General features: G+C 47.6%; 1 protein-coding gene across 1 annotated transcript in view; it reads left to right on the plus strand.

Annotated features, from left to right (window-relative positions):
- LOC119095840 (guanylate cyclase 32E) overlaps window positions 1–18,890 on the plus strand; it is a 165,072-nt gene that overhangs the window by 40,298 nt on the left and 105,884 nt on the right. Inside the window, exons 6-8 of the mRNA XM_037218692.1 lie at window positions 13,786–13,906; window positions 14,302–14,386; window positions 16,041–16,193. Of these exons, the coding sequence (XP_037074587.1) occupies window positions 13,786–13,906; window positions 14,302–14,386; window positions 16,041–16,193 (359 nt within the window). The remainder of the gene's footprint in view (window positions 1–13,785; window positions 13,907–14,301; window positions 14,387–16,040; window positions 16,194–18,890) is intronic.

An 18,890-nucleotide genomic window follows, 5' to 3' on the forward strand; every position in this document is an offset into this window, starting at 1 on the left:
ACGGAGGTGAATCGAACCTTGTAGCTCTGGTTTCCCAGACACACAGCTTTTAACCACACTCTCGGCACCACTCGCCACATCATGCATCGCATGGCGGAAGACTATTGATATGGGCGTAATGTATGACCGGGGGGCGTTAGATACAATGTTTGCTGCTTCAAGGGCTCAATCGATTGATATGTATCAAGTAACCTGCCAACGTAGGGTGTTAGATGTCTAGCTTTATCGTCGTGTGGGTGTAAGGTTACGCTCAAAAGCTGGGGAGAGTGAAATAAACGCAAGCCAAGAAACTGTAGGTTTTGTTTATGAAAACCTCTTCGTAGGTAAAAGGAATGTTACACATATAAAGGTACTGAAGCAAGCATCATACATGAAGAAATAACCTCACTGATAAATACTGAGTTGCTTTTAAGCGCAAGCGATTGCGCTTTGCATGCTCGGTCATGGTGCTATTCTGAAGTCATTGCATATCCAGTCTTACTTCCGTCATAACCCGTACCACTGCCCAAATTCCTGTATTAGGTACCACAAAACGTAATTCGTGCTCGAAACTTTTCTTCCACACATTACATTGGTTGAAGGCCAACTCACGTCATGTCATGTCATGAATCGTGCTGACATAGCCAAGCAATAGTAATTCGATGATCATATTTTTGTTGACCTCGGTCACTACATGGCCAAAGGTGAGACGGTATTCGTGTGACGCTGAATTAGTCTGCACGAAAAAGTCTGGCAGGTTTGCGGGCGTGAGGCTCAAACAGGGTCTTAAACCGGTCATATCTGTGAGCTGCATTGTCTGATCTTTAAAATCGCTATCACACTTCAAAACCCCATTCACATATGAAACATTTCCTCTGAGAATGGGAGGTAAGTGGTTTGCAAAACTGTAGCCAAATTACGACGAGGACTTGCAGTGTACTATTTCATCAACTGACTCGCCTTTGGGTGGAAGTGACGTGTGTTAAGTATGGGCTTGTCCCACCACTTTTAACCATTGTCTTGTTTGTTTCAAATCCACTGGCTTATAACGTGTCGGGCATAACAATGTCGTCAGATTTTAGTTAAGTTTACGAAATTATCCCTAGATTTTTACCCGCATTACGAGCCCCTTAAGCCAACCAAAAACAGTTTTCTCCATTCTCAGAAAGAATGCCTGTCTCCATTAGCTTGTAATCCTTGGGGGCATCGGTCAGGGTAAAATCAGAGTAAAAATGGCTCCAAACAGGTATGTTGTTCTCCATCTGTTAAAGCTCTGAAAAATACATGAAATATGTATCTTTGTGCTCCCGTTGACAAATTGACTCGAAGGACACTTCACTTGGTCCGTCTCAGGTCATAGATAATTAATTATTCTACAAAAATACGGTTAAGTAGGAAGGACACTGCAGCCTCTCTGTTTGACCTCGGGGCACCGGTAATGGTACTGGTCTCTGTTTGACCTCGGGGCACCGGTAATGGTGCTGGTCTACGCTGCTGGTCTACGTCTCATCTCAGTATCGGTGTCGGCAGTGCTGTCTGTCACTGCGGCGGGCGGCGCGCCGTCTCATCTCAGTATCGGTGTCGGCAGTGCTGTCTGTCACTGCGGCGTGCGGTGCGCCATCTCATCTCAGTATCGGTGTCGACAGTGCTGTCACTGCGGCGTGCGGCGCGCCGTCTCATCTCAGTATCGGTGTTGGCAGTGCTGTCTGTCACTAAGGCGGGCGGCGCGCCGTCTCATCTCAGTATCGGTGTCGGCAGTGCTGTCACTGCGGCGTGCGGCGCGCCGTCTCATCTCAGTATCGGTGTCGGCATGTGCTGTCACTGCGGCGTGCGGCGCGCCGTCTCATCTCAGTATCGGTGTCGGCAGTGCTGTCACTGTGGCGGCGGCGCGCCGTCTCATCTCATATCGGTGTCGGCAGTGCCGTCACTGCGGGGCGGCGCACCGTCTCATCTCAGTATCGGTGTCGGCAGTGCTGTCACTACGGCGGGCGGCGCGCCGTCTCATCTCAGTATCGGTGTCGGCAGTGCTGTCACTGCGGCGGGTGGCGCGCAGTCTCATCTCAGTATCGGTGTCGGCAGTGCCGTCACTGCGGCGGGCGGCGCGCTGTCTCATCTCAGTATCGGTGTCGGCAGTGCTGTCTGGCATTGCGACGGGCGGCGCGCCGTCTCATCTCAGTATCGGTGTCGGCAGTGCTGTCACTGCGGCGTGCGGCGCGCCGTCTCATCTCAGTATCGGTGTCGGCAGTGCTGTCACTACGGCGGGCGGCGCGCCGTCTCATCTCAGTATCGGTTGTCGGCAGTGCTGTCACTACGGGCGGGCGGCGCGCCGTCTCATCTCAGTATCGGTGTCGGCAGTGCTGTCTGTCACTGCGGCGGGCGGCGCGCCGTCTCATCTCAGTATCGGTGTCGGCAGTGCTGTCACTGCGGCGTGCGGCGCGCCGTCTCATTTCGATATCGGTGTCGGCAGTGCCGTCACTGCGGCGAGAGGCGCACCGTCTGATTCCGGTATCGGTGTCGGCAGTGCTGTCCGCCCAGCCACTGACTGGCGAACACGCTACATATGACTGGTCACGCTTTGTGCTTGCCTTCAGCGGAAAAGGATTGTAGCTCCTTGAACCTACGTATATGCATTGACCAATAATTGACTTTGAAACCGCGTCATGCGTTGATAACGGATTTCATCCCTCCGAAACGGCGTGCATGCCTGAAGAGGAATCGATCTTGAAACTGCCGAATATCCTCAGCAAGCGTTTCATTTTCTCGAAACAGCGGTCTTGTCTTGAGTATGGGCTTAAGACCTCCACGGAACAACATACGCCTGGAGCAAGGATTATAGATCCTCGCAGGCGTCTGACTTTCAGCAAGCCAACGTGAGGCAGAGGCGGTTGTTTGCTGTTTCCTTCCCTCCAATAACCCGCAGGCTTTCACATATTCAGGAAGCCCAGTGGCACTTAGGCGACGAACACAACCTTGCTCGCTCTTCACTGATCGTTTACATTCATGCAACGGTTCTAGTCGCCTGCAATGGCCCCGCCTGCTTATTGCAGCAGGGCCATAATGCTACATAACGACACAGCAAGTGTAGTTAAGTTGATTCGGCGAACTCTGCTTTCCATTCCTAACTGCCGTTGCATTTCCAACCAACTTGATGAGGCAGCACGCTCCAGCTTGGTGCAATGGCTTTACATAGTTTGGTCAACATGAAAAGGCGCTTTAGTCTGGTTTGCTGCCAGCGTGATGTAGTCTGGTGCGACAGTTTGTCTCATTTCGGTGTAACAAGTGGTTCAGTTCGATCTAGCACTTTGGGATAGACTTTTCCCGGCTGCTGCAGTCGTTGGTCTAGTTTGGTGTAAGCCATGCTTTACTCTGTTATGCCAGATATGTCCAACGTGATACTACAGTTAGTCTCGTATGATATCATGACGTGGTCCAGTTCAGTGTTGCAATTTCCTTTCGATTGACGATGCGATGGCTCTGGCTTTTATGTGGTGTGGTGAGCAGTGCGGTCTGTTGGAGTCCAGTTTTAGTCTTGGTTAGGTACGATAGTTTTGGTGAGACTTCAGTACCCTGTTTTCTTTCTGTTTGGCCCGCTCTGTCTGCAGTTTTGGCCTGCCTTAGTTACAGCTAAGTCATACCGCACTCAAACTTTGACTCAGGCTGGCTGCCAGCCATGCTCATCATAGCACTGTTTGTAACATTAGGCCAAACGTCATGAACTGAAATAACAGTCCAACGTTGATATCCTCAACAGTCAACCGAACGGAAGCGCGTGATCATCTTGAACTCAAAGCCTTGAATCAGAGGAATTGGGCTACGTTTTCGTTCGGCTTAGTATTATGGATGACGCCGGAGGCTGGCTAAAACAGGCCCATTTTGACAGACTTACAGCGCCTGCTTTTAACATTGACATTGCATTCGGCGTGGCTAAGCATTAATCATAGATTCATCCAGTGCTTGAACGACGGACCCAATGTCCCCGGAGGGTGGGGCGGGGAGAATGGCGTCCATTCTACTGCCGATGAGCGAAAACAAAATAACAGAAATTGACGATAGGCTCGTTTATGACCTGAGTCATTTTTGGGCTGTATGACATTGTTGACCTGCCGGGTTCTAGTCAAAAATGGAATGTCACCCTATCTCGTCTTCGTTACTTTCATATTCGCAGAATAACGCTGGTTGAGCAAGCCATTATTTACTTACGCAGAGGAGCATAAGGGCTTTCTTTTTCACTATATCACCTTCCATTATCTGTATCTTTCAAAGATTTAAAGTTTGTCTTGATATGACCTAGATTTCGGCTGATTTTCTCATAGTTCGCAGACAGTGAAGATTTGTATGCAGCTACTAGTCAAAAAGATCTGGTGCATACGGGGCAAATAATTTGCCACTAGGTCGTGTCGTTTGGGTCAAATATTGTTAAACAGGGGCAAAGCCGAGGCCCGTGTTCAAAGGGTTCACGGCTTCCTCACGCAGTCACCTTCAACCTATATACCAGTCCTAAACGAAAAGTTATTTGGGGGAATTCCGGGTCAGTTATATAATCCGACTTTTGGAAGAGAGAAATATTTTTAAAAATTCAAAAATGATCATTTAGACCTTTGAACTTCAAGCTAACGTCAAGAACTAACTAGCCGACGAGTTCCTGAAAGCCGAAGATTGATCAAAGCTGTTTAAGACTTTCCCTCCTTCAACTGGCCCTGATCTTCATTAAGTGAACAAAAGCAAAACTCGGTTTTGCCATGAAATTAAAAACAAACGTTAAAACTACCGGATAAGACAATGTCATGTTCATTAAAGATATTGTTTAGCTTTGAGCTTGATCTAACTTCATGCCTGATCCAAGGTCAATGTTATTAAATTCAATCCTACTTTAAATCGCCTGATTATCCAATCAAACAAATCAGGTTTGTATGACCCCGTCTGCATCTCAAGTGTGGCATTGGATTGCAAGATTACTTCTAAGATTACTTCGATTACTAAGATTACTTCGGTGGATATTTGGGGCCTGATTTTGACCTGCTACAGGTCGGCGACCTCGAAAGTTATATCTTATTGTTTGCTCTACAAGATCGGTAATGCACTTAGCTACCGCCCTTCAAGCGGGCATCGCTTTGTCTCACTCTGTAGAGGTTATTTCTAGAAGAAGAAAAAACATTAGGGGAGATCAAATTAACCCCCAGACCCATTCGAGAGCGTGGTAGTTCTCCCGTTACCATCGTTCCGTCCTACTGAGACTACATCAGCCTCCTGCTGGACCCAGTTCGATCCAGCTCAGTCCGCCTAGGCCTCGTTTATCTTTGGCTTCGATTTTACCAGCTTCGTTCGACTGACCCGTAGGTTACCAGCTGACGCTTCGGCGCGAGGCGATCGCCCAGGGTGTTCCCCGGGGTCCAGAGGTCGTTCGCTGCGTGAGGTCAGTGGGACACGTGCCAAATTGACACTGTGACAGGCGGTCCCGTCGGAGGGCGACTGCGCGGCTCAACACAGCCGTCCCGACTTCTGCGGTCGGACGGACCGGACGCGGAGCGTGTATGGGCGCTACGGCGGGGATGCCGACGGCCAGCGCCATGAAACCGTCCGTGATAGCTAACACAACTGTGAGCGGTCTTAGTGATGAAGCTGCACTCATCATGTTTTACGACACAAACTTACTTTTTGCTTTGTTTGGGGTAGTTTGGTTGAGTGGGATGGGATCAGAGGATTTGTTGGGCAAAGGTTGTTGCTTTTGTAGTGAACCAATCACTCCAAATGACACGGATTACATTGATTGAACACGGACTAAATTGATTGAAAAACAATCACATGAAAATTATCACTAAATAGCCCCTCAAACGCTCAAGGAAGACATCAGCTCAGAAAAGGGTTCTTATACCAACACAAGACAGTACTTTCAATTCCAGCAATGCACAAACAGGCTACCCAGAACATAACAGAGCAAAATATTCCGCAACCACATTTTTTTGGTGAACAGATCACAGTGGCATATCAAGATGGCTGAGTGATATCGATACATGTTGCGATGGAAAACTACAGCTCCCATTCCTTCCAAGGCAACTCAAATACTTAATGATCCAACAACCTATCGCATCAAAAGATGGCCAACATTCCTCCTTATATTGTCAGCAATCACATCTAACCCCAGGTGATACTGCATTTAAGAGTTGAAAAAACAAAACTGTTGTCCAAAGATAAAGCCCCATATGTTCAGCGCTGGCCACTTTGCGTTATCTATGTCATCTGATTCGTCTACTCATGCTGAATTTGGACATTTAAGCCATTAGTTGCAATTTTCCCAGCTTCGTGTTTTGTTTAAATGACCAAATTCAGCATGAAAAGACGAATCAGATGACAATAACGCAAACTGGCCAAAAATTAACATACGGGGTTTTACTTCTGTACGGCAGATGAGAAGTGCATGTTTTGTTGGTAGCAAGCGCATTAGATTTTTGAAATACAAACCCCTCGCTGAACAAGTTAGGAAGGTTAACCCCACGGCAACACTAGTTTTTCTCGACCTGGTCATTCACTCAAAGGTATAAGTTTTCATAATATTTTAATAATTTCATAAGTATTCATAGTAGCTCTCCAAGCGCGTTAAAAATAAAACAACGTATTCAAAGTTACGTATTATTGCCACTATGTATGAACGAATTTGCCTTTGACTGCGTAAACGCGTTTTGATGCAGCTGTGCCATGCACGATTACGAATAAAAAACCTTCGTATTTTTTCCGGTGTGAGCAAGAACAAGGATATTTGGTAGCATCTGGCATGTTAGCAATATGGCTCGAAAATGATGCAATTGTGTCAATCTGGTGAATGAAAGAGCAGGTACCGCAGGCGGTGGACAATCGCACGCGTGGACTATAATGTTAACGCAGTCGGTATTATAGCAGGAAAAAAAGCAGGAAATTATGCTCGCAGTCGAGGCTGTTTCAGTACTACGTGTGCCCGGGAAAGGATACACATATAAAGTATCACACATGAGGTGAAATAGCCGTTCTAGTCATTCAGAAGGCGTACTAGATAAGCGTCGTCGTGGACTTGATAACTGGGTGCCGCTGAAACTGTCTAGTGACATGGGCGGTACCTGGCCTGGTGCCTGAAAACATTGGATAATGTCGTCATTCCTCCAGGATATTGAAACCAGGAGCATTTTTGGTGCCTGCTGTTGTTGCACTTCTGAATTGTTGGCCAACATAAATTTGATTCCAGTAATAATATGATAAGCCTTGTTTGTTTTGATCTGAATGCAAAAATGCATTTCTTACAGGTAGCAAGCTGTGCTAGGTATTTCACCTCCCACTGGTTTACGGCAGCTTATTGCACATTTTCTATCCAATGGAACTCAACAAATTCTTTCAGTGTGAGAGCTGTGATCAGCCAAATCTTCTAATGAAATTTAAAAAAGTTATTTATGTGGAAGCGAATTCGCGCGGACTCGTTTAATAATGTGTTTGTTTGGTAAGGCGGACCCGTCCGAGTTGGACTCATAAATCTCAGAAAAGCGGATTGGCAGGCGGATTGGATCTGGGCTAGCCGGACTGGACTGGACCAGATCCTGCAAATTCAATCCTTAAAGTGTTCTAGTATGTATTCCATGCGTGAATCACCAAGTTACCCTACATGAGAAGTGGGAACCAGAGACGTTACCACCTGTTCTTCCGCCCACGATCCTTAATTATGCCTCGAAGGTTAGGGCTGGCCAGCCCCAATCACGTTCTAGACGGGACCTTTGGCGGAGCGCTCCTGCAGCCCAAGCCTAGCTCCTGCAGATGCAGCTCAGCTTCTGCAGATGCAGCTCAGCCCCTGCAGTCCTCCAGCCCCCGGACGGCTCTTGCCTTCCCTTCGACGGCGTCTGCCTCTTCCAGCACGGCAGTATGAGCTGATCACAAAATACTCCCAAGGGACGGTTGGCCTTCGCCCAGGATTCTGAGCGGTTTTCAGTTCCTCGTTGAAACAGTCGTTGAAGGGTGTCGTCGAGCGTCACTGAACCTGCTATTAACGTAAGTCACGTAGGCGCTCATCACTTTCTTTCAGTGTGGTGGACGGCCCGTGTGGGCGGTACCAGGGGCTGTGACGGAATGGGAAGTTTGGGATAGATCGTACCTCTATATTAACTTGTGTGCTCAGTAAAGAAGAAAGTTTGGTTCAGCGTTATAATTTACCATTCATGTGGGCAAAGGGCATAGTAATGGCGCACACCAGCACATAGTTCACCAGAATTTGCTTCATGTTGCACAGCTCCGTTTTTTCCAAACAAATTCAACTACAGGGAAAGCCCGAACCAATGAACGAATCGTTATTTCCAACGAAATCAGTTGCAGATTATTTAACCATCTACTGTCATACCTCTGGGCATGCAATATCGCCCAATTTGCGTCCTGCAATGACATTTGCCACATGTGATGTGGTACGTCGCGAAACGGGTACGGCCCTATATGCAATCGACGGGCATTGTAAGATATCTGACAGCGAACAGACTGTCTGGGCTGGCTGTAAGCTGCTCCACCGTCCAACACCCTGGGAACTGCGGAAAAAGTAAGGTTGAAAACTGCGTAGCTAGTCGGGCGGATGTACACTGTATAAACAATGGGCGTAATGTCAAGCAAATCAGGTATAGCCTGCTAACTGTCGGAGTTGATGTGATAACGAGCTGGTGTAAACGAGGTGGCCATTGTCAGCATGATGAGCATTGGCTGATGCGAGGATTAGAGACCGATGTCTGCACTTTCCCGTGGTAGATCCCTTAAGAGCAAGCATCTGGTGAGTAGCCTCAAATTCAGTGTTCCGTGACTCAGATTTCTTAAGCACGCGCTCTGGTAAGAGGTCAATTTGACCTCCGAGGATATTCACAGAATGCTTTTCGAGCGGTGAAGCATAGCCGTGCCCGTTTTTGTAAAGCTGTAGGCGATCGCAAAGCGAATCTTTTGGTCAAAAAATTGGATGCACCTTGTAAACTCACCAACTTATGACAGGTCAAGGTCAGATCGTGGCTGTCAGCGAAGGCAATTTCTAGGGAACCGTTCAATCTGATGTGACATTAGAGTTCTAGACGAAGCCGTACATTTCTGAAATAGTCTATTTGGGAAGCAACAACTGAATTCGAGATACTGGCAAATTAAATTGATCTAGGGTGGGTTGTGAAGGTCAGACTGAGGTCAAAATAAATTTATTTTTTACTGGAGAGCTTGCTTTACGGGATGGGTTCTCATGCTCATTTCAAATGTGCTGATAACAGGGACCGCAACAGACATCTTCTTTGGACTTTTTAAAGGTAATAGTGACCAAAAACAACCTTGAAGTACCCGCTGGTCTTGGAAATGTACCGTCTAGCGTCAGCCATAAAGCTATTCAAGTTAAGAAGTCAAACAGCCTTTTAGGCTTTTGGTAGCCATGACCTTCTAAAAGCCAAGCAAAGTCTCTGAGGAAAAATGGACCCATTGACCTTTTGTCTAGAACGGGTCACTAACTAGGCGAATCAGGCGGGTCTAGGTTTCAGGTCCAAGGCGGTCGCACGAGGCGATTTGGGGGCTCTCCTCCAGCGTGAACACCACTGCCTACACTGGACACCGGGCTAGGAACGGCAATGTTTGTCGAACATCTTCCGAGAATCGTCCTTCCGTGTAGCTTCCACTTCGAGCTGACCTACCGCTGCCCAAATACCTGACGATTCAGCGCTCTAAACTAGAAACCGTTGGGAAGCCGTTACCGATCAGCGTGAACACTTTTAGCGTGAGCAGACGTTTTCGAAATTTGGTAGGCCTCAGGAGGTGCGGAGGTGTGATGGTTTCATCGAGGTCCATTTTCCTGCGACACAGACGCCAAACGATTGCTAGCTGCCGAGGAGCTGACCTACCGCAAGACCAGGACATTGTCAGCAGGGCCATCACGACAGAGCTCCACCAAAAAAAACCTACAAATAAACAACAAAGACATCGAATCGTGTTGTGATGTGCTGGGATTTGCGAAGGGTGCCTGAGGAAAACGTCGTGGAAGGACAGGGGAGACATGGGGTGACTTCTGACAGACGCATCAGGAGAAGGGAGACTGGCCGGCACATTGACAAATATCCCATCATACCGAGTTTTAACGCCCTTACTCTGCTGCAGAGGTCCAAGTGGACTATCACTTTATCTCAGAAAGGCTTTAATTTCAACTCCGGTTCGCTGCTTACGATGCCAAAAACTTTGGACACATTACCGACAGGTGTCAGGGAGGCCGTCAATGTTCCAGACGCTCCTCCCCAGAGCACCAGTCGCGAGATTACCCCGCTGAGTAACCGATATATTCTAACTTCTGGCGATGACCACCCGGCGTCCTTTAGGAAGCGTCGGGTGCTTCTTGCTGAAAATAAAGGCATCAGTATCAAAGTCAGAGAAGGTTTCTCATTTGGGGGCGGTCGGCGCAGGTACAAAGAGTGCTCCGCTGAAACGAGGTAGTGTGCTGCTCGTACCTTCCACCGTGAGGTGCACAGTTGCGTCGCCTGATGTCGGTCAGGCGCTGACGTACGATCTAGATCTTTGTTAAAACATGACTTTTGGCAATTCTATAAAATGATCACTTATGTATTGGCTCTAGAGGTAAAACTCACCGCCTCCACCCGTGGAAAAAGGTAGCAGGCCATCCCGGGGCTGCCACGGGGCGTGCGGGCGCTACGTCCGCTTCTGGCGCCGCGGGGATCCCTCGCCAGCCGCCCCTCTCCCCCCCCCCCCCCCAATCGAGATCCTCTCTAGCTTTTTCTGAGGAAACGGAGGAAAAGAGACGCTTGTTTAATGTCACCGGGCGTTATCTGTTGACCTGGGAGTTACGCCGTTGACCTGGGTTTTATCAAGTCGTCTTTCTGCTCCATGTACTTGTTTCCAACGGAAGACTTACATCGTTCCTCATCAGCGACGGCCTTCGACCAGCTGCTACCTCCGTTCTTGGTCCTTGCCCTTTTTTGACCCGTATAACGTGACGTGGGGTTATGATCTTACGAACATCAGGGGAAGCGGATATAAACATCTCCTCAACAAGAGCAGACCGCACATTTTAAACACAGGACGTTTCACCCATATTTCATTGTCGTCGGACAAGACTTCTGCCGGAGAGCTCTCGATCTGCACACCAGCGCTGTACATTTTTACATGGTTTCTTGGGATGCTGTTAGCCGCCCGCTCGGGAGCGATCACTTCCCCGTCTGACTGAGCCCCAACGCTGGCGTTTGGCCACCGCGAAGAAACCTCCGACGAAGTGACGGTAGCAGTTGCTGCCGAGTGCTCCATCTGCACACGTCCCACAGCTGGTGATTCGGCCACATTCCTGATGCGCATGTCAACTTCCCTAGTGCAACGGCGGCGGTGGACAGTCCATTCCAATGACGTCACGTAAATTAAAACGGCTGCCAGTGCCCTGGAGGTCGCGAGAATGTAGAGCCGCCATTCTTAACCACCACCTTGTTTGTTCGTTTTCCATAACGCCGATTGATGGGGGGGGGGGGGGGAGGTCGATGCGACCACCATGCTGTTTCCAGACTTAGAAAGATAAGGCTTGGCGAAAAATACCAGTGGATTGGTCTGGAATAGGTCTCTCAATTTGTAATACGTTTTAGTTTGCTGGGTCAAAACATGATCCATCTATGCCACGTTAAAGGTCAAGTTGTCCCGAAAAACGCACTTTTCAGTTTTGCAATCTCGTGCATACTAGTCTGTACCATACAGCGACACAAAACTTAAACAGGTATATGCGTTGCTGGTTCTGAGCACAATGATGTGTATTTTATCTGCCTTGACCATATATTTATGATGTATCGCTACATTTAAGGGCGTCTTGTACTTTTCCATGGGTCTTTGGGCTGAAATAGCCACCTTGAAAATCATCCGCAGCAGTCAACAGCCCTGCCTTTCTTAAGACCCAAGCTGCTCTAGTTTCCGAGCTGCATACCCACGAAGGTGTGCATGGTATTTCGGGAAGACATTTTCGAGGTCACAGTATTCATGGCACCATAGTAACGTCACTCGAATTATGTTATTCCATTGGACATGCGGGAAAGAAGGCCAATAAAAATGTAATTACTGATTCGTTCATATGTGGAGTTAGTGAACGCAGTTTTCAGATTAAACAGCCTGCAATTGGCCCTCAACAGATGTGTTGTAACGTACGATTACATAAACAAACAATGAAGTATTTAAAAGTATGTTTACTGAACAGAGGTGTCGTGCCGTCGAGAGCAGTCTTTCCGTCCTAAAAGTATGCCAATAGTTACAAGTGAGCTTGTTCCATGATATCTGATGCATACTCCAATATCTTCAAATGGTTAACACTCCCTTTAAATGGGATATTTAATTTCACATTTCACATTTAAAGATATTGAAGCAAGCATCAGATGTCATAAAACAAACTCACTTATGGCTTTTGGTATAATTCTAAGACAAAAAAACTGCGTGAGACAACACAGTTTCTCTGCTTTGTAAAGATGATTCTCGATGCGTCATTTTTTTCACCACGTCATCGTGCCTTCCACAATATTTATTGAGAGCCAGTTGGTTAGCGTTATATTTGGAAGTTGTGCTCACAAGCGGCAGATATGTACGACTCGATCGTCATATTTTCTCGGCCTTTATCGTCGCATAGGGTACTAAATGGCGGGTTTCGAATGACGTTATTACATCATGAATGCTAAATTGCCCTTGAAATACTTTGCCAAAATCACTCTCCCACATCCTTGCAGCCTTCTAGCTCATGAACCAGATGGCTCCAGGTCTTAAAAATAGCACGGCCGTGAGTCGCATGAAAAGGTCGTCGCCACGGCTATATCAGTTAAAAACACCATACAAATGTGGAACACTACATTTAACGTAATAGTGTCGGCCCACCGCACGCGCACCGCGGCATCGCCCGCCTGCCGGCGCCGCCGCAGGTCGCCGTGCAATGCTCCCCAAAAACTGTCGCTGTTCCGAAACCAGAAAAGGTACGGACGCGTTTTTGGTGTAAAAGATGTTCAATGGAGGCCACATATGCCAGCGAAATGTGTGCGCGACTGCACGACATGCCGGAGAGATATCCTAAAAAAAACAGCAGTTGGCGGTCGCGTCGATCTTCTTTCGGAACGGTTGTGTTACGATTCCCGTCATGTTGTCAGGCAACGACAAGTCCTTATCAGTCGCCCTCCAAACTTCAGATGGGGCAACGACGTGGTATTTTGTGCAGTTTTCACATCTGGTGCATGTTTCACGTATGGGTCATATTTGATATGGTTCACATTTGGCACATATTTCACAGTTGGTATGGTTCACATCGAGTATATGTGCCACATTTGGCACCATTATGTTTGGAATGTATTCCATGGCACGTAGGTTGAGCATACATTTTATACCTGGTATACGTTAGCGACGTGCTTGCCCCAACGAGACGAGCCAGCTTTTCAGGGGGCGCAGGATCGACTGTTGAGAGCGGTCGTTAGCCAAAAGTTTCCACGAGAGCACTGGGAGTTTGTTACCGGAGCATGGACGACGGCTAACTTTTCCAATATGCCTGCCGATTCAGATGATTCGAAATCCTTTTATTCGATGCCACAGTGCCGTTACCGGCCCACCTGATCACTATTCTTTATTCGCCATGTATCCACCCATCATCCTGTTCTAACAATATTCTGCTCTTCGGCCATGGTATTCACCGAGAAGTGTCAAGTGAAGATTGCGCAAATAATAAGTACCCACTGACTGGCCGCTGCCCGGCTGGTGCGTGCTATCTGTTCCCCGACAGGTGTGTGGCTGGGCCGTCCGACCGTTTGCAGGGCACGACGACCAGCGTGTTGCATGTTGCAGGGTACGCCAACCCGCTGCGGGTGCCGGATCAGCTAGACGCCGAGGCGCTCCGAAACATTTACGAGCCGTGGCGCAGCGTGCTGAAGCTATCGCCCAGCCACCCGACCAACAGCAACTACAAGTGGGTGCCGCGACCGAAGCTGCACGCGCTGGCTGTGGCCACGTGTGCGTCTGAGGCGGCCATCCGGCTGTGGAGGATATTCAGGACAGCCTGTAAACTGCGCTCTTTATTGTTGCCGTCATAATTGCTTTTGCTGTGTGAGCTGTAGCCAACAGTGTGTTAACATGGTTTGATCATTTGTTTTGTTGAATGTTTTGCACCTTTCCACGGGACTGCCGGATGAACCATATCGTACTATGCCTAACATAATGTGATATGTATATATACATATATATATATACATACATATATATTATATATATATATATATATATATATATATATATAGCAACGGTGCATATTGTTCCATACGCTGTTCGGCCCATGCCTGTGCTTACCCAGCGCACTGTCTGCAGGCAAATCATGGATCAGATAAAGAACGCGTCCACGGAGGAGCCGTTCGGCGTGCCGATTCATCACAGCATTTTCCGCTCGATGAAGGTATCTCGCACGTGTTCGCAAATACCGGCAGGCACGCAGTCGGTACTGAAGAACAATGACGACAGCTGAACCGTTGCGGGAGGGAGGGAAGGAGGGTGGGGGGGGGGGGGGGGAGGGGCAAGGAAACCAAGTGACAGGATGGGTGGGCGGTAAGTATGTGCATGCTTGCGGTTGCGCTGTTGGCCTGTGGCTTCTGAAGTATGGCTGGTGCTGATGGGCTTGTGTGGAGATGGTTACGTTCAAACTAGTGGCAGCCCGTGGTGTCAGTGCCAATGCTGCAAACCTTGATTGTGTGGTAAGTTTAGTTCATCTGCGTCCATGCATGTTCTTGGCTATGATGAGCCTCTTGGCTCCCTCAGTGTTTGGTCAAAGGGTTTTGCTGGGCATGGTCCTGACTTCGTTGTTACCATATTTTTTTACATCAATGAATATATATATATATATATATATATATATATATATATATATAATGGGATTTAAAACACAAATTTTTAGACCCTGTTTACCATCTAAAAGACTGAGCAGGCTGCGACGATGAAGAAACGGGATAAATAGCTGTTGGAACACTTAATCGGATAGGGACTGGAGAACATCGACTGATGTAAGCTGTGATGCGTCATGTTGCGTAAAATGAGGGAAGACAGTTGTTGCACTGGCCCGTCCAACTTCATCAAGAATAAAAAAAATGTCAGAGCAATTTCTCAAACAGGGTTAGGGAGGCCTTCGGACCTTTTATATATGTACCATTAGGAAATATGGATACAGATTTCAGTTCCTCGCCTCAAAGGTTGAACGCTAAAGCTTTCTAAATATGCAAACCGAAAACTTGGGTCGAGTCCTTACATTCCACTTTGTCCAAGCTGCACACCCCAAACTATTTGTTTGTATGTTTTAAGAGAATGAGACGCCCGTCACGCCCCTCTTATGGAGTACCGGTGACTGCATTATCATTGGCTATATCAGCCCTCAGGGGTCATGGCACAACTGGGGTATTTCTTGGTGCTCAGGGGTGCCAGTTTTATGTATGATTTAATATCACACACACACACCACACACACACACACACACACACACACACCACACACACCACACACACACACACACACACCCACACCACACACACACACACACACACACACACGCACACACAACACACACATACATATATTATATATATATATATATATATATATATATATATATATATACTATATACTATATACTATAAACTATAATATATATATATATATATATATATATATATATATATATATATATTATAGTGGCCTCAGGAAGTGACCGGACCCGCAATGCTCTCATGTTTGGATCTGTGGCAAGGTATGACAAAAAATGTACGCCAGCGTTCAAAGTCATCGTTGGAACCTCTCTTTCACTTTATTTTAGGTGGAAATGTTACCGCAGTGACCTAATACAACGAATGTTTGAACATGCGTTGCATAATTTTCCACAAATGCTGCTTCGATTTCTTTGGATTTATCGAATCGCGCGATTCAGCACATGCTTTTCTTTAGAACGCTTCGGAAAGTTTCGAGAAAGGTACAGAAACCGGGCAATTCCAAGTTTCCCCTCTCGCACCTGAGGCTGCCTCATCTCTGTCCTCTGGCCGTTGACCTCGTGACCTCGTGACTGCCAGGTGCCGGTGGCGGCGGCGCACGCCTACGACGCGGTGTTGCTGTACGCGAGGGCGCTGACCGAGGTGCTCGCAGCCGGTGGTGACCCCAGGAACGGCACCGCTGTCCTCCAGAGGATCCGTGGACACAACTTCATGTCACTGCGAGGCTACATGGTACGTTGGTTAGGGGAAGTACTAACGCGTACACCATCAAGACGCGTCTTCGGAGGTGCCCGGTGGCATTTCGTGCCTGTCAGATTGAATGCCAATCCTCCGGCAAACAAGCCATAAGATATGGCCTTCCGCGCTATTGAAAAGGTAGTTTTAGATGTCTTACTGGTGACAAATTTATCACTATTTTATACAGACAAGACAGCAGTAATAGCCTTGCTCCTCGGAAACCAGGAAAATGGAGAAATAGGTCGTTTAAAAAAATGTAACCAATATACTGATCCATTCCCCTGGTCTTTGTCGGAGGAATAAGGCTATTACTGCTGTCTTATCTATGTCAACAATGTTCCTCGCAAATTCACCGAACAACTAACAATATCTTATGTGATGATAGCTGGCGGGAATAAAATTATTTGACGTGCGGCAACATTTCCCTATAAAATTGAGGCGAAACACGTTTTATTTCATATTATTTGCATGTCAGTTCAGTGGCGCAGCGAAGATGCAGATTTTAAGGTGCAATCCGAACATTTTAAACGGATGGATTTGTGGGACCGGAGATCACGCCAAGCAGCGCTTGTGTGAGCCTTGACCCCTAACGCCTGATCGTACAATACCGGGTTACGGCAGTTTTGTAGCGTTGGAATTTTAACGTGAGTATGCTCCCACGGTCATTCCCATCATTGCCTAACGTTCAACATAGCCTAACCTTCAGCGCGACCGCTGCCACAGGGCGCGCGTCATATCTATCAAAGGCAACTAAGCGAACGCCCAAAGCGACTCGAACGCACTCCAGGCGTCCTTTTCAAATAAGCTATGGGGACGGGCAAAGCGTTTCCTTTGAGGCCATTTACCCTCCCAAAGAAGTGGCGCCCCCCCCCCCCCCCGCTACACTTCCGGACATGGCTTTGTGGGCTTTTAAAAAACACCAAAAAAATACACCTGATGCATCGAAATATAAAATCCCTATTCCAAAAATGTCGCCGGACCTCACAACACGGCCCGCTATAACGACGATAAGTGTCCCCTGGAATGAATGTGCACCATATGACCCGATTCGACCTTCTCCAGGAGAAATCCTAGATTCGTCACTGTGACAGTTGACACGCGCCCGGGTGGCCGACTAGAGATACCCTCCGTTCGGGTGGGCGGTGGTCAATTTGACCCCCACCCCCCCCCCGAGATCTCGGGAACTAAGAGAGCTAAAGACACCAAATTTGCAGGGTATGTTGACCTATGTGTGAACTCACTCAGGTCAAATATTCAGATTCCTAGGTCATGACCTCCGGGTCAAAAAAGTCAAACGAGTTCAAGTTCCCAGGTTGATCTCCAAAGTGCCCCCAGAACCTAGATAACCGTTTCTAAGCAAAAGATCACATGCTCATTTGAAGTCAGTGACCTTGTTTGACCTTTTGAAGGTCAATGAGACAAAAATAATGTCAGATTGCTTTGAGATTTGCATTTGACTAAACGACAAGGATTACGCTAGACAGTATGTTCCTAAAACAAATGTTGACCTGGGTCATTTAGGTTATTGACCTATTCTGACCTCTAAGAAGTCCAGGGATGGTGCATAATGCGGTTCCTGCCACTAATAAATTCGAAATGAGCACTAAAAACTATCCCATACAGCAAGTCCTAAAGTAACAAAACAGGTTGGTCTTGACCTCGGTGTGACATTCATACCTGACCTTAGCTAGATACAATCTGATCATTCAACTGTTGTGTTGCGTGAGAAAGCATCTCAGATATGTTTGGTTTCGTCTAACACCCCGTTGTTGGATCAGATTGAAGGATTCCCTAGAAATTGTATTCGCTGACACCATAGCCTAACTTTGACCTGTCATAGGTCCGCGACCTTACAAGGTACATCTACATTTTTTATCCCAAACGATCCGCGATTCAATTATCTACAGCTATGCAAAATTTGGCATGGCTGCGCTGGGTTGTTTGGAAAAAAATCTGGAAAAACCTTCGGCGGATCAATTTGACCCCCACCCGAGCGCGTGATAAGCTGGCAAACATCGATCTCGCCTCGAGACACAGGGCAAAAACCAAGGGTGATTTGTAGTAACCAATCGAGTGCTGAAAAAAGAGCTGGCGTCATAACGGCTTGTTTTTAAGAATAAAGCCGAGGTGGTTCGCATTGATCATACGGTGCTGTAGGGAACCCCTCATTAGCGGTACACATTGGGATGTGCCATTGTCCGCAAAGTATTGGCTATTTCAACACGCAATTGCGGATGCATCTCGCGGACAGGCGGGCCGTGATCGTTAACCCTCATCTGGGACCCAGGGGGCGTTAGCATGCGTTGTTCGGGCTTCCTTTGGATGGCTATATGAGATCGATGGTATCGAATATACCGGATTGCTGAATGAAGTCTCACACGCTCGTACGTACCCAACTAGTGCTAGTGGGCACGGGGTGAACCACCGCAGTAATCATTAGCAGATCCGTGTCGAAGAGAGCACTGAACGGATCATTTTTAAGAATAACGCCGAGCATCATAAACGGATCAGTTCATCGGGCCTGTCGCTGGTAACGGGCGTTGCATACCACTCTATGTGAAGGCCAGCATGAGCCTCAAGTGAGCATGCAATGGAGGGAGGCAACAATTTTGCGGTCGCCGAGACGTGCAATAACACTGAACATTTTCTGAAGCGGCTGCGATAAGTGGCTATTGATCGCACTGTAGCGAT

The sequence above is a fragment of the Pollicipes pollicipes genome, unplaced genomic scaffold (genome assembly GCF_011947565.3).
Source record: "Pollicipes pollicipes isolate AB1234 unplaced genomic scaffold, Ppol_2.1 Scaffold_4219;HRSCAF=4965_pilon_pilon_pilon, whole genome shotgun sequence".
In the NCBI taxonomy this organism is placed as follows: Eukaryota; Metazoa; Arthropoda; class Thecostraca; order Pollicipedomorpha; family Pollicipedidae; genus Pollicipes; species Pollicipes pollicipes.